Here is a 24194-nt window from a genome sequence, read left to right as displayed (position 1 = left end):
TCCACGGGTCAACATCACATTTGAATCCGAGCTGGCTTTTTGTGTCGCAAAATGTATTTATTTTTTATTTTTTGACGCTGATTCCAAAAATCTTTTTCTAGCACATCACTTTTTAAAAAAATATTTCGGCTTTTTGTTTTTAATTTTGACCCGGAAATTTTTGCGCAATACAATTTTTCCCACGATGCCATTCAGGGAAAAAAAAAATCCACCTGTAGCTGACTAACTCTTCATTCATAAGTATTTGTAAATATAGTCACATTTTACACATTTAATTTTTACCATTATATTATTAAAAGCTGATGCGGTAGTGAACTAATTTAAATTTTACTCGCATCTGTGACTTAAACATTTTGTAAAAAATTGTTGAGTAGCGTTATTCGCATATTTGAATAAAAAATGCAATTTTCGAGATCGACCACAAAAACATGCACAGATGAGCTGAGGGTATTATTTGTGTGACTTGGCATCACCGTCTTCATGTTCCACTCTGGTATGAATGACTTTTGAGTGTGTAGAGGCTTAGCGGGCACGGCTCGGTCTGGTGAGTGACATGGGTGTCGACGAATGAGATTGAAGAATTAGCTGTTTTGTTTCAAATGTTTGCGTTTGCATTTTTTAATTATTGAAATGATTTTTTGGGGGGGGGTTTGACCTTGCCATTCGAATGCCATTCGCGGTTAGGTTGGTGACGCGTCAACTCCGACGAGAGGTGCGACGTCTTCTCTGACAAACAAAGCGGTCCAAGTGTGATCGATTGACTGCCTCGAGAATCATTTGAATGTATGACTTTACGGTAGCTAGCTCGCGAGGAGCAAACGTCTCCACGGCAACGTGCTCGCGAGCCAGTTTACCTCGCGTCCCTTCTCCACCTTCAGGAGTTCTGCAGGCTTTGTTCGCTCTCCTCAAACGTTTGCATGTGCGTGCGTGCGTGCGTGTGTGCGCGCAGTTGTAATTAGCGCTTAAAAGAGCGCGGCCCATCTGGCTTTGGCGTTAACCCACCGTTGTTGCACCGCGACCTCGGAAAGCTCACGCTCCATTTCCTGTACTAAATATAACTTAAATGGGACTTGTGTCATAAATACGATATTACATTTTGGAGGTTTTTAGGGAGCGCCGGTGAGACTTTTTAAGCAAAATCACATGGTAGTTACAGACAATCCAATAATTTTGTTGTTTAACTCTTGTCGGCCTCACAATGACATCCTCTTATTCGCAGGTGTCAAATTCGGGTCCTCGAGGGCCGCTTTCATGCATGTTTTAGATGTTACGCACCTCGAATGCACCGAATGCTCATCAGTAAGATCTGCAGGCGCCTGAAAACGATCCTGAGCATTTGAATCAGTTGTGTTGGAGAGGGGGGGGGGGAACATCTAAAACATGCAGGATTGCGGCCCTCGAGGACAGGACGAATTTGAAACCTGTGTAAGTTTATTGGTCGGTCGGAGGAAAAACTCTTCACACGTTTCTTGTTCTGTTTCTACTTTAGTTGCTTTAGAGCACGGGTCTTCAATCCTGTTCCTCGAGGGCCGATCGTCGTCCTGTCTGCTTTGCCGCTCTCGCTGCTGCGACACACTTGGTTGAAATGTTCAGGATTGTTATCGAGCTTCTGCAAATCTCGCTGATGATCTGATCATTTGAATCTGGCGTGTTGCGGTGGCGGGAAATCCAAAACAGACAGGACACCGGCCCTCGCGGAACAGGATGCTTTCGAGAGTTGCCGCAGTTGACTTGAAAAATGGAGTTTAGTTACTTTATCGATTACTTGATATTAAAATTAACCTGACATTTTTTTTTAAAGCTAGATAACACTTTGTTGACAGCATCACAACCAACCTTCATATTTTCGTCTGTAGCTGACACAAACGCAACCGGTCATGTCTTTTATTTACCTCTCTTATTTATTTATTTATTTTTTTAAAAAAGTTTTATATCTAGAAACGTTCTAGATTACTAGTTATTTTTATTAACGCGTTGCCGGCATCACTGGTTCTAAATTCCTCACTGTAGTCTCGCAGACTGGTCTGATTCGCCACAGTTTGGTGACCACCTTTCTTCCCTTTTTTAACCCCCCCCCCCCGCCCTAGCAGAAGAATGCGGTCACAAAGGGTCAGAGTGGGCGGAGCTATCAGAGCTCTCTTTCTTTGGTGTGGAGTTGATGGATGTGCAACAACTTCAAGCATGCCCACTTCTTATTTGCTTCTCGCACGCAACGACGACTCTTTCCCTTGTTGGTGTTGAACCGGGCTCACAAAAAAATCACAAACGCCACATCCTTTGATGAACGTTTCCCGCAACGTGATTCCGGCGAAACAACGGCGGCCTTTTCGCAGTTGGAGTGCTCGTCAGGCGTGGGTGTTGATGGACTTGTATACGAGCCCGCGTGGGCTGCTTGTGTACACTGGGTACCCAGCCCCCGCCCGTCCCCCCCACACCACAACACTCCCCCGCACACATGCCGGTTCGCCCCCCCCCCCCTCCGCTGTCATTACTGCTGCCATTATTTGCAAAACAAGGCAGACAAAGGCAGTGTTGGGCGTGAAAACAACAGAAAGCGGCCAGGACCACTTGACCCTATCAAGCAGTGATGAGGTGATGTGTGGAGTTCAGGGGGGGGGGGGTGTTGGTTTGTAAAGCCAGGGGAGAGATAATCCCTCTAGTAATGGTCACCCCCCCCCCCCCCTGTCCTGTGCTCTAACGTGGCGCGCTAGGCTGTCAATCACTCAACAAAGTATGTAAGGGGATTAGGAATCATTGGACTGTCCCTACAACCCCCCCCCCCCCCAGCCCTCCCACTATTGCCTTTTCACCCTCTCATTCCACCTATGCGTCAGTTGAACCCCACCGCAACCCCCCCACCCCTACCCCTTTTTTTGGGGGGGGGCGCATTTCCTGCTTTGAAAAGTGATGCTTTGGTTGCCATGGGAACAATATCAACTTTGCTGTACGGATATCGTTATTCCTTTCCTGGCTATCTCGCCATCTTTGTTGTGCTTTTAACCTGAACCGGTTGGCCTACCTGCATGCTGATTGTTTATTTTTTTGGCCGTTTTTTTTTTTTTTGGCATCTCATTTGCCTCAATCTGACCAGTTTGACCGGTCATCTTTCTTCGCAAACGGGTTAATCTGCACCAATCCCGCGTACAAATTTGCCGCTTTAATCCCCGCTCAAAATTGTCATTAAGGTTTGTTTTTTTTTTTGTTTGTTTTATTTGTCAAGGATGCTGTTGAGAGACCATTTTGTGGTGAAGGTGAAACACACACGCTCTAGAAAAGGTTTCCCCCAACATTTCTTGAGCTAATCCACATCCGGCGGTACCTCGATTTACGAGTGAGACGATTTACGGGTTTTTCACGAACCGAATTTCACAACAGTTTCAAGCTGTTGGGTGCCATTCCCAGTTGAATTTTAATTGGAGACTTGCGCTTTGTGTATTTACATAAGTTAATGCCGTGCTTCTCGATTATTTTCTGTTATTTATTTTCAAAAATACAACCACTGGTTCATGAAGCAAATTTGAAGCTTCACTAATTCGCTGCCTCATAACACCACCTACTCTCCGCCGCAAATTTAAATAATGGCATTTTTGTTGCATAACAAACCTACACGGTAGAGTTAATACTCGCTGCGTACATGAGAGCGCCATTGCCACCTACTGGAGTGGATGTGCCATTACACTTTGTTGCAGTACGACAGGAAAAAAAGCATGTTTCCACAGGATCTCACGCGCCCCCCCTCAGCATCGCACCTCCTGTGACGCCGTCGCCCCCCCCCCCGCCATCCTTCTCACTGGTCTCTTTGTCACACTTGTGTCCATCGCTCATCTGCCCTCCCTCTTTCCTCCTTCCTCCCTTTCAAAGCCTGTCGTGCTTTCTTTGAACGCACACATGCAGGCAGGCATCCACTCGCGTTACTCCGGCCGGCGCATAGCCCAAGGAATAATAGAAGCCGGCAATGGAGAGATAAAGCGTCAAAGTGGGGAATAAAAGGATAAGGCAAGCTGAGAGGGATGCACAGACTTCATATTATTAATTTACTCTGGGAACGAAGGGGGGAATTTCTCTCACCCTCCTTCTTCACTTCCATAGTGGGACACAATGGCGTGATTGGCGAAGGGGCGCAGAGAGGTAGATAATCCATCCCGTGCTCTAAACTGCGGGCGGGGTTAACCGTTTCGGAGCCGTCTTTGCCAGTTGCGTCCGCGCCTCACCGTCTTTTCCTGATCTTTGTCCGTCGCTTTGCTTCGCTTCGCACCTCCCGTCATCCGGCTCTCTGCGGGCCTCGCCGCTAATCCGCCAGCATTGCTTCCAGACCCGTAGGCTGGAATAAACCTGCGCTTAGCCTCTGCGTGCGTTTCTCGCTCCCGTGTGAATTTAGAAGCAAACCCGTACCCAATGATGTTCTCGTTTCACGCACATGACATTATTTGGAGGCAAAAAAAAAAAAGCCGTGATGTCAAGTGGACCACATTTTGGCACTTGCTTGTAAATTGTTAAAAAAAGTCCGAATATTTATTGTTTTTTAGCATTTATTTAATTGACAATCATTTTTTTTATCGTACCCAAAATATGGAACTCGCTAGTAAGAGGAATTCATTTCTGGATTTGTAATTGATATGGTGAAAAAAAATAAAAATTGAAAGTGTGTTTTTATATTGATTGTATTTTAGCTAAGGGTTCAAGGGTCAAATCGTTGAGGTATCATCACCGCAAACTAACATTTAGCTAATAGTCCTCTGAACATTATTAACGTAAAAAGAATTTAAAGAATTGAATTTTCTACATCAAATCAAAATGTAGTCCAACATTAAAAGTATTTATTCGTCATAAAACGTGTAGTCCTTCTCAGTGTGTGAAATAACGTCCAGGTCGGAAACAAACTGATTTTAGCCATGCTAGTTAGCTTGTTTGCTAGCTGTCTTCCTCACTGGTGAGTCTATCGTATTTTTTTCGCCCTTTCTGAACAAACGCCTGCAAACAGTCATTTGAAGACTCATCTTATCTTGTCTTATCGTAATATGAATGTTATTTTGAAGATGTCAGAGTGATGGGTGTGTCTCACAGGTGTGACATCACATGGCGGCCCATGACGCCGTGTTTGCGCTTGGCAGCGTGTCCCGCTCTTGAAATTGGCCGCGTACCCCCCCCTCGTCTGGCACGGGAAGAAGGGAGGGCGTCCCGCGGCGAGGGATTACGCTGATTTACATCGGCACTCACACACACACACGCACACCCCCACACACACATTCATACATACGCTGGTCTTGTTGGCGCGTCTTGAAGAAATGCTAAGCGCTTTTTTTTTTTTGCCCGTGCACACGAGCTCCTGGCTTTGCTGGCGCATTGGACGGCGCTGGAGAAGATTTGGCTTTGTGTGTGAGCTTTGGAGCTTTGGGGGTTCTCCGTTTTTGGGGGATCCATTTAACTCACTGCTATGGATTTTCATTTTCACCAACTGGAAGCCGTACGGCAATATAAATTTGTCAAGTACGTTTTTCAGCGGGTAGGCGTGAAATAAGGTCTCGCTCAGATTTTAATTTTTTTTTAAATATATATATATATATATATATATATATATATATATATATAAAATTTAATAATTTAATGATTTAATAAATATATATATATTTTAAGAGTGTGTAATTCTCCATATCTAGGTATGCGCTTTTGTTCAACAATACCACGTCATTATTTCTTGCAAATTATTTCTCCGACCCCCAAGGGAGCCGGGTTTGAGAAGCACCGGTGTACAGCAAGATGCTGTTTGTGCTTGTCGTGTGAAATTGGTTTGTGTCGCGGCCCTGGTGACACTGTGACAGCTTCCGCGTCTCCGCCAATGTGTGTTGCACACTGTGTCTTTGTCCTGGACGGTGGAGGGCGAGGAGGGAGGAATGGGGGAGGGGGGGGGGGGGGGACGCAGCGGCCCGGCCCGGCCCGGCCCGGCCCGGCCCGGCCTGGCCCATTGTACCAACCTGATTGAAAGGTGTGTCTGGCCTTTCGCCCTTCATCTGGTCCATCTGCACACGCACACACTTTCACACACCGGGCGGGCGTGGAAACCCAATTCTGTCTTTTCTTTTCTCGCCTTTTCACACAAACTACAGCCAATTACGGCCCCCGCCGTTCTCCTCTTACTCTCCACCTTCCTTAACAAGCAATCTTGTTAATGTCACTGCTCCTATTTCTCCTCCCATCTTTTCCTCCTCCCGGTCTATCACATTCAGGAAAATGAGAACAAATGTTGAGATGCACAGAGAAGACGGAGCGGACATCGCAATAGTGGGAAAAAAAAAATATTTCGTCATTGACGCGCATTGTAAATCCATTGTGGCGTGTGTGGGGGTGCGCGGGGGTGTGTGTGTGTGCGTGTGTGTGTGTGCGTGTGTGTGTGTGTGCACATAATGGCAAGTCACTGCGAAGTCAGTTATTGTCGCCTCCATCCTCTTTTGTCGGCTTTTTTTCTCACAGAGGAATGCTTAGGAAGGACAGAGAAGCCATGCTAATTGCTAAGCTAACCTAATATTGACATGTAATCGAAATCAAGTGCTTCGGTGATCGAGTTCCCTTTTCCCAGACGTCTGGCCGTAACCGCGTTAAAGCAAGAGCATATCCCACATTGAACAACAAAACAGCAATATACTAAAAGTAACGGGAAATGAATTACGATACGCCATGTCATACGTCAGCCAGGGGGCGTGGCCTATAGGCTTGAAAGTATCAAATATTCATATGATCAGTCGTGTTATTTTCACAATAGAGTCCCGCGTTTTGATTCTGTAATGGATTAATTGCATTTCAATTCATTCCAATGTGTAAAACCAATTGACTTACCGCAGCGCTGACCCGGTTGCTTGTGTAGCGATCCGCAGCCCAGACGCTTCCCGTCATATACGCGTGCGCCGAATGAATAATGTCCATCCATTGAGTGCCGTAAATTATTCAGAGGCTTCATGTGTGGAAACGGTATAATTCCATGTTGAGTGTGAATTAGCCGCCGTTTTGCCCTCGGGCACATTTCTCACTCAACCTCAAGGCCTCACGGGAGATTCGGAACGCCAAATGCCATTGAAGATGGACCTGTGCTTTTCATCCAAGCCATGCTGAGTGGCCGACCAGCAGCTGAACTGCGTGACTGCGCCGTGTCAATGAGTTGATTAACGCTGTGGGTCCAAGTGCATCGTTTCCATTTTGGACTTGTATTCTATTTCAAGTGGCCCATCGTGATTGACACTCTTGGGACATATAAAACAAGCTGCATGGAAATGTATATAAATAACTGAACGTATTTCACGATAGACGCACCGAATGCAGAATATTTTCAATACTTTTAATGTCTAGACCTTTTAGGTATTGTATTTCGCAGTAGTGATTGACCGATTATCGGCCGGGTCGATTATCGGAGCCGATATTTGGCATCTTGCCGATTATCGGCATCGGCCTTTTTAATTTTTTTTTTTTTTTTACTTTCAAGACCAATAAATGAAAAGCTGGTTTATTTTGGCTAGCAGCACATTTCTCTCTCTCTCTCTCTCTCTCTCTCTCTCTCTCTCTCTCTCCCTACCGATTGGTTACTTGTGCAGCCAATCAGCAGTAAGCTGCCCGTTTGCTTTTTGCTTCAAGTCACACACACTACGGGGGAGGTCCCGCGACCAGAGGAAGGAAAGGAAACAGACTTTGCCGAAATTTTAATAAATGTCAGTCGACTGCAACAATGTTTTCTAAGATCTAAATAAGAACCGTAATGTGTTGTTAATCACTAGTTTGATAAATATGTACGTAAAGACATTTAAACTAAGTCAAGTTTTGGAGTTTTTATTTTTCAAAATCTTGACACCATTTGACCCCTTTTTTCTAGAAATGAATATCGGCATCAGATATCGGTTATCGGCCTCCGCGACTACTAATAATCGGTATCGGCTTTGAAAAAAAGCATATTGGACCATCACTAATTTACAGCATGGCTAATGTAAAGTAAATTTTTTTCACGTGAAATGAAAGGCCTTGGAAATTTGTTACACCACAACAAAGTGTTTTTAAACAACCTTTAACCTAAATTTAAATGATTATTAAAAAAAAAAAAATTCGCCGAATCTCTAAGCCATTCTTTCCTATCTTGAATCAAATCCTACTTCTGTAAGATGGAGAAAATAAAAAGGATGCGAATGCATCGAGTGTCTTGCTTATGCCCTACATAACTACAATAGGTGTTTGATCTGAAAAAAAAAATAAATTCCGCTTAAAACCTCTAGCGGCATTTCTAAGCTGCAACTACAAGGCACTCTAAAGTGGTCTTGTCAGCGCAAGGCCCCAATCCACACACAAAAACAATTCACAAAACTGTTCCTCCTCTCTCGGCGTGACAGCGTCTGACAACGAAGCGCTCGAAAGCAAGCCACACAAGCCGAGTCTCCGCCGGGTAGATGCGTTTTCGAGGCGGCGGCAACACTGCTTAGCGAACAGCGCGTCGCTGACAGAACGTTCCCCAAAGTGCGTCACGAGGCATCATTTTAGGAAAACGCTTAAATGCTTCACAATCTAGTTGTGCTGAGTGCTCAGTCATTTTCACACATTTTCACGTTTTGCGGCTAATTTGGGGTCCTGATGACGCTCCTGTGCTTCTGATTTGAGTTTTGGTCTTCAATTGAGTCGACAAAGGGCGTTCAGGAGTGTTTCATGTCACCGGCGACTTTCAACCCTGTGATGAAAGTGCACAGGGAGGACCGAGGCGTCAACTAAAAGACAAATCAAAAGTTGGAGGAATGCGCCCCAGGCTTAACCTGCAATTAGCGGACTATGAATACTAACTCGGCTGCGATGTCGCCGACTGCCGCGCGATGCCGTTTGACCGCTGACTGCACGCACGGTCGGGGCCGCCGCCTTTCAGTGGCGCCTTCTCGGCCAATCGGACGGCGGATGAGGGTGCGGCTGTGTGAAGAAGCAAATGAGAGTCAAAATAAGCATTTTACGTTGCATTGAATTGAGCAAAAGGATGAAGTGCAGTAAATCCAACCATCTCTACAATGCAACCCCAGTCCGCGTTCATCTGTGAGTTTGGTAAAAAAATATAGACAATACACCATTTGATATTTGTCTGAAGTGGCACGGACAAATCAAGTTTTAAGGCTAAATTTAGCGATTATGCCATTTTGTAGTTCAAAAATCACCAATTAGCCGGCTAAAGAGCTTGAAGAGAGATCTGCATCCTGTTGACCATCCTCACCATCCGTTTTCCCTCCTTCGCCATGTTGCATCAGTGGCACCCGTCGCCCTCGGCTGTCAATCGCCAATTTCAAAACGGATCAGCTCGTTGTCCTGTCACGCCACCGACAAAAAAAAAAACAAAAAAAAGGAGACCGAGAGAGGGAGAGGCGGCTGCCGTGGAGATGTTCGACGGCAACGCAACCTCCCGGGAGAGCCCGTCAAACAAAGGGAGGACTAAAAGTTGATTTCAACAGCCTTTTCATATTTCTTCTCCATCATGATTTGGGCTTTTACAATCTTTTCATGTAGATTTGACTGCGTGTTTGTGTGCGAGCTCAACGGAGGTTTTCTTTTCGCAACACTCCCCATTCGGGAGCCCAGAGGTTGCGAATGAACACACACGCATCTGCGCGCGCCTCCCCAGCCGAGCCGCCTGTCTGTTTATTCCTCGATTCATCCCATCCTTTATTTATTTTACACGGCCCTTCCTAATGCAAATAGGGTTTGTACGCTCCCTGCCGAACTGGGGCGCAGCACGGGACCCGCGGTGTGTGTGCGCGTCCGCGCCTGCGTGTGTGTGTTGGGGAACAGTGAGTAATAGAGCCAAAGTCCTTATCTGTCACCAGAGAGCTGCCTGGCTCTCTCTCAGCTGTCAATCATCCAACCCTGGAGACAAACAGTCAGCTTCAAACAGCGGCAGAGAGGTTTGTGGGGGGGGAACGTTGAGGATGAGGGGATGAAGGCGCAGCGGCGGGGAGGTGTGGATGAAGGAGCGAGTGGGGGGGGGGCAGGTGTGTGAGTTGGGCGATGACAGAAGTTTGGGATCGGCCCAAAAAGATGCCTCCATGGGCGCGCTGGACCTGTGGAGCGCTCCAGGAATTAGACAGCCCCATCACTCACAAGCACGGGTGACTTTTTCACACCGCTCTTTAGGAGCTAAAGTGGGTGAGAAGTGGCTGGGGCGCACTCCCACGCAGTGCCCGCACACACACACACACACACACACACACGCATTCCGACGCTGATAGCGCGCCCCCGCAATTTCTCGACAGGAGTGGATGGTGTTTTTCATGACTGGAAGCCGCTCACTTTTATGTTTTCTCTCGGGCGATCGCTCACTCACCAAATGACACACTTGCACGACTGAATCGAGTCTGCGCATCGGAAGATGGAATCGTTCATTGCGTGCGAAGGAAATCAACACATTTTGACAAAAATGCTGTAATGTTCCGGTAATCGGTGGATTTTTTAATTTGAATTTTTTTGAGAATATTGAGTTACTTCTACCTAGTTTTTTTCTGACCGAGCAGATTGGGTTGAGTGTTTACGCTGATACACAATTTCCATTTGTGCTTCTAAAAAGCTCCACCATGTGTGTTTGTCGGGTCGGGCAGGTACTGCCGCTCCACCGCTGTCATGCTAAGCGCTTAAAACTTCCTTCAGCCCAGGACGGGAGGAGGTGCTTGGGGGGGGTTATGAGGGGGTTGGGTTGGGTAGTTGAAGTGGGGGGGGGCAGCCGAGGCTTTGAGGCCCAAATGGCTTCAAGATGCCGACTAGCATGAGAAAGTGGGAGAGCGGATTTAGCGCTGTGCCCCCCCTGCTAGGGAGCAAACGCCAATGGGTTGCTGTACCTAATGAATTGGCCTTGAGGGCCGCAAAGTAAAACTTTTTGATTTTTTTTTGGGGGGGGGGGGCAAGAAAATGTTGAATAATGTTACGGTCGCTGAATTAAAAATTAAAAATCGGCCTAACGGGGGCTGGGACTGTCATCTCCTGATGTCCCCCACTTTGGCCCCGCCCCTTTAAAGTCACCTCACACTTAAATTTGTGTGACTTTTGGCGTCATTACACTTTATAAAACTGTCACCAATATTTCTTCTTGCTTTCAAGTCCAAAGTGCACTTTTTCGTGTTTACTCGGCGCACTTGGGTTCAAGTTGACATCCCACCCACGAGTCTCCTGGCGCATATTTGGTGGTCCCGTGGGACCTCCGATGGATTACAGCACTCCCCCGACACTCTGGCCCCGACTGAGCCTGAGCTGAGGCGTCCTTAGCTAAAGTTTCAAACTCTTTGCACCCTTTGGCCTCTTAGGGGCACACACACACACACACACACACACACACTGGCAGGATCAACATCTCATTGCACAGCCTATTGGATGGATCCTGTGCGTGGGGGTGTGTGCGCATGTGTGCGTGTGTGTGTCCACGTATGCGCGTGCATGCTCCAACACTGGCGAGCACCGGGTGACCTAATTAAATTAGCAAGGTGGTCGGCCTGAACGAGCTGAAGCTCAAAGACTCTTCACACGCCAGCTGCCGCCATCCATTTAAGTGGGGGTGTGTGTGCGCGTGTGTGTGTGTGTGTCGTCCTCAGCTACACACTTCAACTGGGGAAACCTCAGTGGGGCATTTAAGTATGTGAATGTACACACGCACACACACACACACACACACACGCATGTCAGGACCTGCAGTGCTCCATCAACACACACCTCGACTCGAGCGCCTTAATGGGACCAATCCAGACTTGTATAAATCATCCACAGGAAGGGGGGGGGGGGGGCTAGCGCAATGACATTAAAAAAAAAAAAAAAAAGCAGATGTGGGCAAAGCGAAGCTGTTCTGAGGTTGTGAGTCGTGAAAACTGGAGAGACGAGCTGCGGCTTTCGCTTCCAGGTGACTCGCGACGGGCCGTGCACTCGTTGAGTTCACACTCCACACGTGTGGCCAACGGGAGCGTTTGGAAGTGAAATAATTGACGACATTGTGGCGCTCCGAGGCAGGTTGGAAAGCGTTTTGGGTTGTTAAGTGTCTTGGGGTCCTTTCCATTTGAAACTCCAAAAAAACAAAACAACTCAAAGACAATTTGGCATTCTTTAGTCAGATCGAAAAAAAAACAACAATTGACTTTTAGACTTGGGTTGAAAATGGAAATCTAAAAAAATTCAATTTTAAAACAATTGCAAATGTATCGTACCAAATAGTTAAATACAACTGGACTGTACTTAACCATTTTACTCTACCATGCTTAATATTTTGTAGGAAATGAATAAATATTCATTTTATTAAAATGTAATAAAAAAAAGCAAAAAAAAAACTGCCTAAATAAAAATTTGAAAACAGTTCTTAAAAGTAAATGATGTGTCACACAAAAAAGTTAAATACAACTGAACTGTTCTTCCAACCCTGGACTTCTGAACTCAGATCGTATTATCACGCGATATAATTTAATTAACTTCAGTGATCGGCGGTCCTGCGTGTAGTGGCTCATTTTTCATCATCTTGTCGTGAGACGGGAGGAGGGAGAAATATTTTGGGGATACTAGGCAACCCTCCTCGATTTTCTCAATTAATGGAGACGTCTACTAAAGATGATGTTGCATCATTGCCACACTTAATAAACTTTATTACCTAGTGACATTTTTTTACAAGATAGGGACAAATACGCCAAAACTTAAAAATAAAAAATAAATGAAAAATAAATAAAGCTAATACTAAAACTAATAAAAAACTAAAACAAGAGCAAAAATAAAAACTAATGAAACCCCTTTCTAAAAAAAAAAAAAAAAAAAAACACCCCCAAATAAAAAACAACGACAACCAAATAAACCACGACAACAACTCCACTTTTCGCGTCAACTTCACGTTAGCAGTCTGCTCGTCACCACTGTTGACTTATTCTCGTCTTTTTACCCCCCCTTCCCTCCCACCCAAGCTTGAAGAGTTGAAGTCAGGTGTCGGCGTCGGTTGATGAGATGCCGAGCACGGAGCGTCTGCAACGCCGACAGTCGCAAAGAAGCTGTGAACAAAACAAAAAAAAAAAGTTCTGAACTGCAGATGCGGCAGCGGGAACATGAAAATACGCACGCAAAAAAAATTAAGTCAGGAAAGAAGGGGGGGGGGAGAATGCAAATGAGGATCATGATGGTGGCAACGACAAAGGCAGACAGGAGGAAAAAGTTTCTCCTGACCTGAATATGGCTGCTGCACAACAACAACCTCAACCCACCAAAAAAAAAAAAAAAAATCCCCAAACCAGAAGACGCTCTCCTCCATTCCATACTTTGCTTAGTTAGCTTGACGCTGCTTCATCTTAATGCGATGCGCTCATCTGCCGCATTGTGTCCGACGCCGTGCGCACCCCCTCAGATGCAGCACCGCGACATGGGAGCTGAAGGGCGTGTGTGTGTGCGTGTGTGTGTCGTTGTGCTCTTTGCAAATGTCAAGGCATCCTGCATGGCTCCAACCTGCAACTGTGCTGTGATTTTGACTGGATGTGACACAGACGCTGCTGTCGTCCCAACCGCCTCCAGTCACAGAAATGGGGGTGTGTGTGTGTGTGTGTGTGTGTGTGATGACAAGGGCACAGTTACCTTCAAAGTCCCTGGGCACCATCTCACTGTTTTTTTTTTTTTTTTTACCTGTCCTGTTGGGCTGCTTGCTTCCTTGACGAGAGTTAGGGCTGAACAATTAATCCAATTCAAATGGGCGTTGAAATTTGCGAGAATGCAACTTTTCATCTCGCAAAGGCTGAAATTTGTCATTTTTATTTTACTGCAAGCCCAAAACAGTTATGTATAATGAATCGGACATTGTATAGTGTATATCGTAATACAGTAATTCATTTATTGCTTGTGTTTGTTTAAAAAAATATAAAAATAAATATATATATATATATATATATATATTATAATTATTTTTATTTATTTATTTATAAATCGTATATTAAATCGTAGTTGCGATATTGAGAGGCGGGGAAAAAAATTGCAATTTGATTACACAGGCAACACTCATTTTTGGTGCCACAAAAGTTTGAACGGATGAACTTTATTTAAAGCAACAGTGCCATCTAGAGGACTGAAAAATACAACAACTGGTTCATGAAGCAAATTTGAGGCTTCATTTTCCCATCACTACCGATGACTTTTTCTGTTGTTTTGGAACCACCCGTAGAACACGAGTTGGTTTCCCCAAAAACGGCGGTTTCTGAGAAAACCAGTAGAACAGAGATTTTGACGCCAATTTATTTATTTTTCTGCATTTGTGACACCTCAAAATATAAAAACAACAAAAATGAGATTGAGAAAAAGATTTTGAAAGTCAAATGAATAATTTCACCACGTGGCTCGCGGTAAACGTCACCGTTCATTCCGTGAACTGCGTCATCTTTTTCGATTCCCGCCACCTCCCGTTTGTGCCTCTCTCTCTTTCTCGCTCGCCCGCCCGCCACATGGAAGCTGTTAACGGCGCTGTCGTTGCTGGCGCTCACCCCCAACATTCCTGCGGGCTTCGTGGCGATGGCTGACTTTGCGTCAACCTCTCGCGCTTCTCCGCTTGTCCGTGCGTGCCGCCGGCCTGGCCTTGCTCGTGATCCTCTCGACATGTGACTTTTTGCACTTGATGCTGGATAGATGTTTTATTTTTTTTTTTTTTTCACGAGAAAACCCCAAAAAGCTTTTTGCCTTCAGCAAAACAGAATCGCCTTACACATGGCAACGTCGACAATTTTTAATTGCACACGACTCTCAGGTGTAATTCGCGGACACCCACGTCACTCACCAGGCAGAGCTCACCTTTTAGAGCCACACGGATACGACTACTCAAGATTCTGGACAAGAAAATTCGTCTGTGTCATTTTCTGTCACATACAAAAGACAAAATGCTTCACTTTGAATTTTTTTGTGCAGCCGCCAATTTTTTTTCTCTGTTGTGCGAATGTTAGAACGTTCACGGACATGCTCGTCTCACAATCGAAACGTTGGGAGGGTTTCTGGGCCAAGCTTCGCCCTCAACTCTCATCAATTTCCATGACATGTCTCTCTTTGCTGCTGCTCCAAACGTTGCTCCGTCGCACGCAAAGAGCACTTGCGCTCTTCTTCTCCGGGGTATACGCTTCTTTAATCAAGACGCTCGGAACCATTATGGATATTTAAAGACGCCTGTCTGACCTGCGCGCTAATGCACAGCGGCTTGGCCATTCGGAGTAAGGACATCATCCTCATGGATTATTAAAACGGAGAAAAGTTTAATACATATATATTAGTGATTAGGGCTGATACCGATAGCGATTATTGGTGGTCATGGAGGTCGATAACCGATATTTCAAGCCGATATTCATTAGTTGAAAAAAAAGGGGTAAATGGTGTCAGAATTTAGCAAAATAAAAACTCTAAAACTTGACTTAGTTTAAATGCCTTTAAGCACGTTATGTAACAATTTTAGTGATTTCCAACATGTTAAAGCTTATTTGGATCTTAGAAAATAGACGACTTAATTTTGCAAGTCTAACAAAAAGTGCATGGAGCTCCCAGGGTCAGCTGCATGTCTTGTAGTTCAATGAAAACAAACATCTCTTTAAAGTTTACGACAACAAATAGTTTCTTTTAGTTGTGAGTTGTAGTAGACGGACGTTTCTTCAAATTCCAGCAAAATCTGTTGAAGTGCACGTGACTCGAGATGAAAAAGCAAACAGTCAGCTTACTGCTGATTGGTTGCTACCCACTGCACAGGGAACCAATCAGATGCTGCTGTTGGTGGGCCAATCAGCTTCTGCGGGCAGGGCCACCAGCACAGCTGAGCGAGAAGTGCCCTGCAGCAAGACACAATAAACCGGATTTTAATTTATCGGCCTTGAAAGTTATTAAAATGGCCGATGCCGATTATCGGCAAAAAAAAAAAATAATAATAATAAATTAAATATATATATATATATATATATATATATATATATATATATATATGAAGTCTGCTGCAGGAGTTTAATGGAATGTTACTTGCTTCATATCATGCAGTCAGGTAGAAACCACATTTGGGAAGAAATAGCGAGTGTTGTGTCAAAGATGTAAGAATTGAACGTGTGTTCGTATGTATTACATATTCCTGAGCATCTGTTCCCCATTACACTTCTCTGATTGCTGCAGCAAAACATTGGAAAATGCTAGCAGCTGCTTCTTGCTTCGTATCGTTTCTCCGCTCCAGCCCGTGATTCAAGCCAGCGCTCAGGCCTGGAATAATATTTCTTCTCAAAGTTGCCTCTTTCTTTTTTTTCCCCCCTACATTTCCTCTCTTCATCCTTTACTCTGACATTTTATTATTATTATTATTATTCCAGGAGATGGCGAAACATGTCAGAAAGTTAATTTAAGGATGTTTTCTTGTGTCAGCGTTTAAAAATGACGCGTGAGCTGGCTCTCCTGAAAATGGAGACACGCTCAACCCCCCCCAAAAAAAAAATGTCGGTGATCGTTTTGTTCCTTATTTTGTAATTTAACAACGAGAAAATTCCATATTTTCTCTCATTGATTTACTAATGGACATGTTACACATTAATGCTCATTTTGCGCCCCCCCTTGCTTCCCAGCCGTGCGTTTGACATTGTGTGTACATTAAAAATGTGTGTATGCGTGTGTGTGTGTGAAATGACACCATGAGATTAGAGTGGACAGCTTTATGCGGACAGGACGCTATAAATCTAACCCGCCACAATGAAAAGAGCACCCTGGTCATTTATTGTTCCCTAATAGAACCCGACTTTGTTGGCTCCGCCTCCCGCCAGACTGTGATGCGTTCAAGGATGAGGAAGCTTGACATGGCATTTGAGATCACTGCATGGTTCCAATGCAAGTGTGGAAAGTATGGAAATTGATTTTCGACATTTTTGGACGCCAGATGATTCAAGTAGGGAATGTTTCCATTTCAAATGTGTAGGGGCATCGTCATCGTGCCTTGTGGCACACACACATTCCGCTCAAACAGACACACACACACAGCTGTTGGCACCTGTGTGCCCGGCTTTGGATCCACAATGGGCTCGGATTGCCGCTGTGGAATTTTGGAAATGTTCAGGCTGTCCGCCATGATGATATGGAGAGAAGAGGACACACAAGTCCACCTTGCTTCTCAAATGTGTCAAGTGGGCGGGGAGGGGCAGCTGGAAAGCAGGAGGCATTGGTGCGGGGTGGGAGGGGGGGGTGCAAAGAGACACTCAGGGAGTCGGGGTCTTAGAGGTCGACGCTTGGGTGAAAAAAATAATCTCTCGACTCGGAGAAGAAAACCCCGCCCCTCCTCCTTTCTAACTCCCCTCTCCACAAAACTCCATCAGTGTCACCTCTGCCCCCCCCCCCCCCCCCCCCCCCCAACCCTTCCCACCACACCACGTTTCAAAGTGTGGCCACATGAATGGCTCCATTGTTGACGGCTGAGGGTAGAAAAAAAAAAGAGCTGAGATGCAGAGTGAAAGGAAGCCCAAATGTTGTTCAGGATTCCGTTTACACTCTGGAAAGTTGATTTAGAAATTGGATTACACCACAAAATCTATGTTTCTCCGCTCAACTGATCAATCGACTTTCACTAAATGAATGTTCAATACTAGTGGGGCGGGCCCCCCTGGGGGGGGGGGGTGCGGTGCGTTGCTGAAGGGGGCCAGTGTGACCCTGGAGAACATGCTTTTTTTCCCCCATGTACTACAATAAAGTGTAGTTGCACATCCTCTCCAGTAGTTGGCAGTGGCGCTCTCCTTGCCTATCGTGCAGCGACTATTAATTCTACAGTTATTTTGCAACGAAAATGCTATTATTTGCAGTTGTGGTGGGGTAGGGACGTGAATTGTTTTCTTCTTTCTGGGGGGGGGTGCGTAACAGAAAATAATTGAGAAGCACTGGTTTAACCAACAAATATCCCATCACAATTCAAAAGCTCGTTTCAAGGGAGTCCAACGGAATTTTACAAACGCATGATGAAAAGTGCGTATGTTGGCATTTGTCTAAAAATAACTCCTCGTTTGGATTTAAAAGTGAAATTAAATCTGTTGGCCTTTTTTTTGTAGCACACATTCAGTGTTAATCATTGTCAAAGTGAGCATTTAGGTCAATTCAAGACTTGGCGCGGTTTTTAGAAGAGTAGGAGGTGATGCCAGGGAATAAATATACTTCCTGTCCCGCTATGGAACCCTTCCAAGTTGTTTTTTTTCATGTTTCATGGTGTCCTGAAACGTGGCTGTCGTGGTCGCCGGGGAAGATAAATTGTAAAATGTGGCGGAACACAATCCAATCCATTCGTCTTTTGGCTTTCCTTCTGAAATTCTTCCACGTCACATTTTTGCCGTGAAAAGCTCAAATTGTGAGAGTCGCGCAGCGCCACTGTGTTGTCATCAAAATGTTTAGTGACAAATGCCAAGCGCGTGCTTTGTGATGGCGTCTATTTCATGTTCATGAGCACCACAACAGAAGGAACGGTCAGCAATTTGGACTCCCGTCGGTATTGCCGTCATGCGATCTATCAGCGCGCATGTCGACGCCTTATGACGTTTTCATTTCGTCTGCCTGGATGACGTCACTTCATTGCGACACGGCCAATCCGTTTTCTTTGATGGAAAACAAGATGGAGGAATCTGACTTGACTCGTTTACCGCCCCCCCCCTCTCTCCCCGCTCCCGCAGGTTCCGAGACGATAAGGGCTACGTCCTTTACCCTCAGATCGGAGACCGGCTGGACCTGATCTGTCCCCCGCTGGACACGGCCCGCTCCACCACGGAGTACGAGTTCTACAAGCTGTACTTGGTGTCGACGCGGGAGCAGGCGGACCACTGCGAGGTGACGGGGCCGCCCAACATTGTGCTGACGTGCGACGAGCCCACGCGGGAGCGCCGCTTCACCATCAAGTTTCAAGAGTTCTCGCCCAACCTGTGGGGCCACGAGTTCAAGAGCATGCACGACTATTACATCATCGGTAAGCGCGCGCGTGTGTGCGTGTGCGTGTCAACTGATTGTTTTGTGTGTTTGCATGTCGCGCTGATGGTCGTTGAGATTGCGAGGGGCTTGTCTGGCACAGGTGGGGAGCGAGTCACGTGTGCTCGAGTCCTGTTGGGTTGGCGCTATTTTTCACATCTAAATTTATTTTTGCCAAGATGCGTGAAGTCTGCATGTTTGCGAAGCATTATTTCATGAAAAGTTGAAGTGATAGAGCCACAGATTTGTGTTTGCGTTTGGTGCAATTCTGTGAACTTGGCAGAGTGAACGCTTAAAAGTGTTCAGTAAGTTAGCGCTGATGAGTTTTTCATTTGTTTGTTCAAAAATATACATGGGAAGAGGACCGTGAAAAAAATAATTGCATATTAAATCACAATCACAAAAAATTAACGCAAACTCATTCACTCCTAGTGCAGTCTCTGTTGCTAAATTGTATTGTTCTGTTTCTTCCTTGACAATTGCATCATGTTTTTGTGGTTCAAGGAAAGTTATACGGTGCAGTATGTTGTACGGGGAGCCTCAAAATCCGATACGGGGCAGAAGTTTTCTGTTGCATTGCGTCACTCGACATGCAGGGGACATTTGTCAACTTTTTTTTTTTTTTGCGACGGTCCATTTCAGTCGGGTTCGCCTGAGTCCAGTCGAGCCAGTTAAGGAGGTTGAAATGACTGAAACTAAGATTGGGAAAAAAATCCCTCAATGAAATGGGAAAAAAAAAAAACTAGCTAAAACTACGTTACGTTGTTCGGCCATACAGAAGAAGGACAGTCAAAAAGTCGTTAAGTTTATGTAATTACATAATACTTTGCCTTGCTTTCAACAAATACTCCATCCATTAAAAAAACACACACACAAAAAACTAAAACTAACACTATAACTAATAAAGAACAAATTAAAAACAAAACATTTTCCCCCAAAAAACTGAAATAAAAAAAAAAGGTCAAAACAAAACAAAAAACTGGGACAAAAAAAATGCCGAACTGTTATAAATAACCCTGGAATACCAAATCAAAAATTAGTTGCGGCTTTTGCCAAGCAATCCCCCGAAGTGGCGACTCCCGTCAAATGAGTTAGTGTGCATTGTTTCGGCGCCGTTTATTGTTCTCGTCTGACTCGGCAGTCACCACAAAAGACGAAAACACGCTTTGCTTTGGTCGATTCGGAGCAGATTGTTTGCCTCCCTCCGGGGACCCGACGATGAGGTCATCAAGGCAAGTCGGGCCCGATGCGGTCGACCGGGATGGAACATTGCGGAAGCCGAAGGGGGGGACGCTTTGTTTGACTCTGTTTCATTTTCACGCACAATTCCAAAAACACCTCGGGAGTGAGAGTGAGTGTTTTGGTTCTCTCCTCCCACACAGCTTGCAAGTGAAATGCAGTCAGGTGCGCACACACACACACACACACACCACGTCTCTTCACCTCTTCTCATCTGTGGTGAGAAATAAAAAAATAGCTGGAAAGGAATTTTAATTGAGCGGTTGGATGTGACCATTAACTCATTCACTACCAGCTAAGTTAAAAAAAAAATATGTCTAATTTTTTACGTCTTTAGCCGTCAATGGGAGTAAATGAGTTATGGACTGACCATTGTTTTTTTTATTTATTTATTTTTTTTTTTTAGGTGGATGCCAATATTGACATTTGTCTGAATAATTAAAAAAATACATGTCATGACTAGAATAACGCCTTTAATGCCAACAAATTTTCATGACGAAATCTATTTTTTGAACTTCGCTAACAACATGCCTGCAAACCAAGACAGGATCGTTTGTGAAAGAAGAGTCAGTGTTGCCGACTCAGCAATTTGGTTTTTATACTTTGCGGCTATTTTTCACACGAGCGACTTGAGTGTTTGATTTAGTTTGAGTTATTTCTGTGGAAGTTGTTGCAAGTCAATGCTGGCGGAAAAAAAAAACTTGCAGGAAAAATAGTTTCAAAGCTTGTTTGGTATCTGGAGAAATAAAGCAAATCCCACAAGGGGGAAGAAAAACAAAAGCGGGTCTTGTTTTGAATAATGTCATTTTCTTTTTTTTTTTGTGGAAACCGAGGGGGAGCAATGGCTTGGAATCTGAAATCGGATTTTGTTTTGCGAGAAAGATCGGCAATTTCATTCGAAGGCCATATGGCAGAGCCGTGTGTGATTTGAAAATCAATTTTTTTTCACTGTAGTTTGATTTGGTCTTTGCCTGAGCAGGTCAGTCCACATCTGACACCTTTATCACCGGCACACGGACATTCAGTACTCAGACACATCGATTGACAGCTCCAGCCTAATCGATGGAGGCTGGAGGTCACTCACACACACACACACCCCTACACACCTATGTGGATAGGTGTGAAAGGAGGAAGCTTAACTCACAGAGCATCTGGCGCTGATAACTTATTGATACGGATACGCGAGTTTTAATTGGGATGGTTCTTAACGATGCTGACTTTTTTAATGAAGCGGCCACATCGTTAATAACTGGCTCATCTGACGGCGCGTTTAGGGGCCTTTGCTGCTTCCTTAGAGACGGCCATTCGAGAAGGATATGCACCTGACAGCTAGCAGGCCTTCTTTCCAACTTATTTTTCAAAGGTCTTCGAGCCATGAGTGCTGCAAAAAAAAAAAAAAAAAACGATGACGCTGACGACAGCAAAACAGGCTGACTGCTGAGAGGTGACATTCCACGTCTCAAGAGCTGGCTTCTGTAGCCGGGGATCGGAGCGCCCAGCTCACAAGGCACCTGATGCCGAACGCCCCTCACATGTGTTGCTTATTGTGGAGTCTGTGTTGGACTGTCGTGGTGAAGAAAGTTCTCACCCTCGCCTATGGTTCCAAGTTGTGGGTCATGACCGAAAGGATGAGATCTCGGATACAAGTGGCCGAAATAAGTTTCCGCCGAAGAGTGTCCGGCCTCTGCCATAGTGTTAGGTGAGAAGCTCGGTCATCCGGTAGCTCTGCTCTTCCACTTGGAGACGAGTCCGATGAGGTGGCTTGGGCATCTTGTCAGGATGCCGCCCAGATGTCTCCCTGGTGAGGTGGTCTGGACATGTCCCACCGGCAGTAGGACGAGCCAGGACGTGCTGATTTCTCCCAGCTGGCCTGGGGTCGCCTTGGGCTCCCCCTGGAAGCGCTGCATCTAGTTTTCTATTAGTTGTGTGTCGGAGTAGACTGACTGAAATTTCGGCAAAATCTTTTGTAGTGCGTGTGACTCCAGATGAAAAAGCAAACAGGCAACTTAGTGCTGATTGGCTGCGGCCCACTGCACAAGGAACAATCTAATACGGCCATGGGCCAGCCAATCTGCTTCTGCAGGCAAGGCCACCAGCACAGCAGAGAGAGCGAGACGTGTGCTGCTGCGAGCCATAATAAACCGTCGGCCTTGAAAGTTATTAAAAAGGCAGATGCCGATTATCGGCAAAATGCCAAATATCAGCCCCGATAATCGGCCCGGGCGATAATCGGTCTTTCACTTTTCATAAGACTGTCATAATGTCACTTTTGATGCAAAGTTGACCAATGCATCAAAAACAGAAGCCAAAGAAAGGTCAAAAAACAGGCGTGAGATTTGATGTCCACTCAAGCGCATGCTTTGCAGCAAACAGAAACAAATTCTCAGAAAAAAATTAGTTAAGGATGAATAACATTTTACAAGAAGATTTTTAGTCCTTAATTTGATGTTGACCGTTATGATCAGGATATTTCCAAATTGGCGTATGAAAAATGAACGTTACGTGCGGGTGAATGCCTTTAAACTCAGGAGTATGCTTTTGCATGTTCATCTCTGACAAATACTAATGGCTTCATTTCCAAATCTAGTGGTGGTTGTGGTTCTCATCTAATGACTTTGTTTTGGAAGGTCACTAATGTATTACAGCTGCCACTGCTTTGTAATCAGATTACTCGAATCCCATTAAAAGTGATTCTTTTCTTCCGGCACCCCAGGGAGGGGAGAGAAAGAGCGGCAAAATTGATTAGTCATACTCCCTGATGGATGTTTTCATTCATAACACGAGGTCAGAGTTCACGTAAGCCCGTGTCTTCGACACATGCACAGTCGAATAAATGTGAGATGCCACACACTTGAACGTCTTTTAACCGGCTGGCTTTGCGGAACGCTCGTATATTGCACTAATATGCGGACGCCCACGTCACTCCCCAGCTTTTTAAAGCCATCCACAAAAAAAATAAAAAATTCAGATACGAGAGTAGAACATGATGAAAATGATCCGTGCCCTTCACATGTTGACATAGCAAATTCCATTTTTATTTGGAGTACTCAAGTAATCACTGGAATGACCAAATATTCGCTAGCTGCAGCTCGAGTTATCGCTGCATTTTTGCTGCTTCCTTAAAAAGCAATGCAGAAAAATGTAGCACTTCTTCAAATGGATTCAAACATGACACACTCATGCGTATGCAGACACACACCTCGCAGTGAATGATGGCCGCCTCACAGTCAACATACATTTGACCTTGTGTGCGTTTGTGTGTGTGTGTTTTGGTGCGATCTCCTCCACTCGCTCAACCTGGCTGTCACTCGCCCACACACACTTGTCCTCGCCACCGCTAACGAATGCGCACTCACACCGGCACACAGGGGGGCCTTCTATGATTATATGCACACACACACACACGCACACACACCGGTAGCTGTAAATATCCTCAGAATAGCTCTAAAAGTTTGGTGACTTGTTGTAGTGAGCAGGTCACCCACTGCGGGACTGCAGTGTTGTTGTTGCATGCTGAGACAGATGGTGTGCATGGGTGTGTGTGTGTGTGTGAGAGAGAGAGAGTGCATGTGTGCGCACCGGTTTTTGTTGACGTGTTTCGTGAGTGCGCATGAATGCGGAGACCACCGTCTCCCTGCGTGGGCGTGAGCGAACGAGCAAACCGAAAGGACTCCCAGCCGGGCTTTTTATGCGGCAGGACCCCCGGGGCTTTGCGGAGAGCCCGGTTCTCAGCGTCACATGCCGATCCACGTTAAACAACCGGCTTAAAATGAATAATACATCAGCGAGTGGACTCGTAAAAGCTGCATGTTTGCGTCGGTGTGGTTTTTAAGTGATTAATTGTGAGCTCGCAGGCGCACGTGTGTGTGTGTGTGTGTGTGTGCGGTCTAATTGTTTGAGATTGCGGTGCGTGCAGACGCCGTCGTCAGAGTGTTCAATAATGCAGGGGCGCGCGCTGGTTTATTTATCAGGGTTAAGCTGAAATAAATGACACAAGCGGCGGCTGCGGATCCGGTTGGGATGGA

The 24194-nt window shown here is 45.4% G+C and overlaps 1 protein-coding gene across 1 annotated transcript in view; it reads left to right on the top strand.

Annotated features, from left to right (window-relative positions):
* efnb3b (ephrin-B3b) overlaps positions 1–24194 on the top strand; it is a 52485-nt gene that overhangs the window by 5295 nt on the left and 22996 nt on the right. The window contains exon 2 of the mRNA XM_088294687.1: positions 18642–18931. Coding sequence (XP_088150813.1) covers positions 18642–18931 — 290 coding nt within the window. The remainder of the gene's footprint in view (positions 1–18641; positions 18932–24194) is intronic.

The sequence above is a fragment of the Idiotropiscis lumnitzeri genome, chromosome 4 (assembly GCF_059441095.1).
Source record: "Idiotropiscis lumnitzeri isolate Australia: NSW breed Sydney's pygmy pipehorse chromosome 4, RoL_Ilum_1.0, whole genome shotgun sequence".
In the NCBI taxonomy this organism is placed as follows: Eukaryota; Metazoa; Chordata; class Actinopteri; order Syngnathiformes; family Syngnathidae; genus Idiotropiscis; species Idiotropiscis lumnitzeri.
This window is presented reverse-complemented; position numbering and strand designations above follow the sequence as displayed.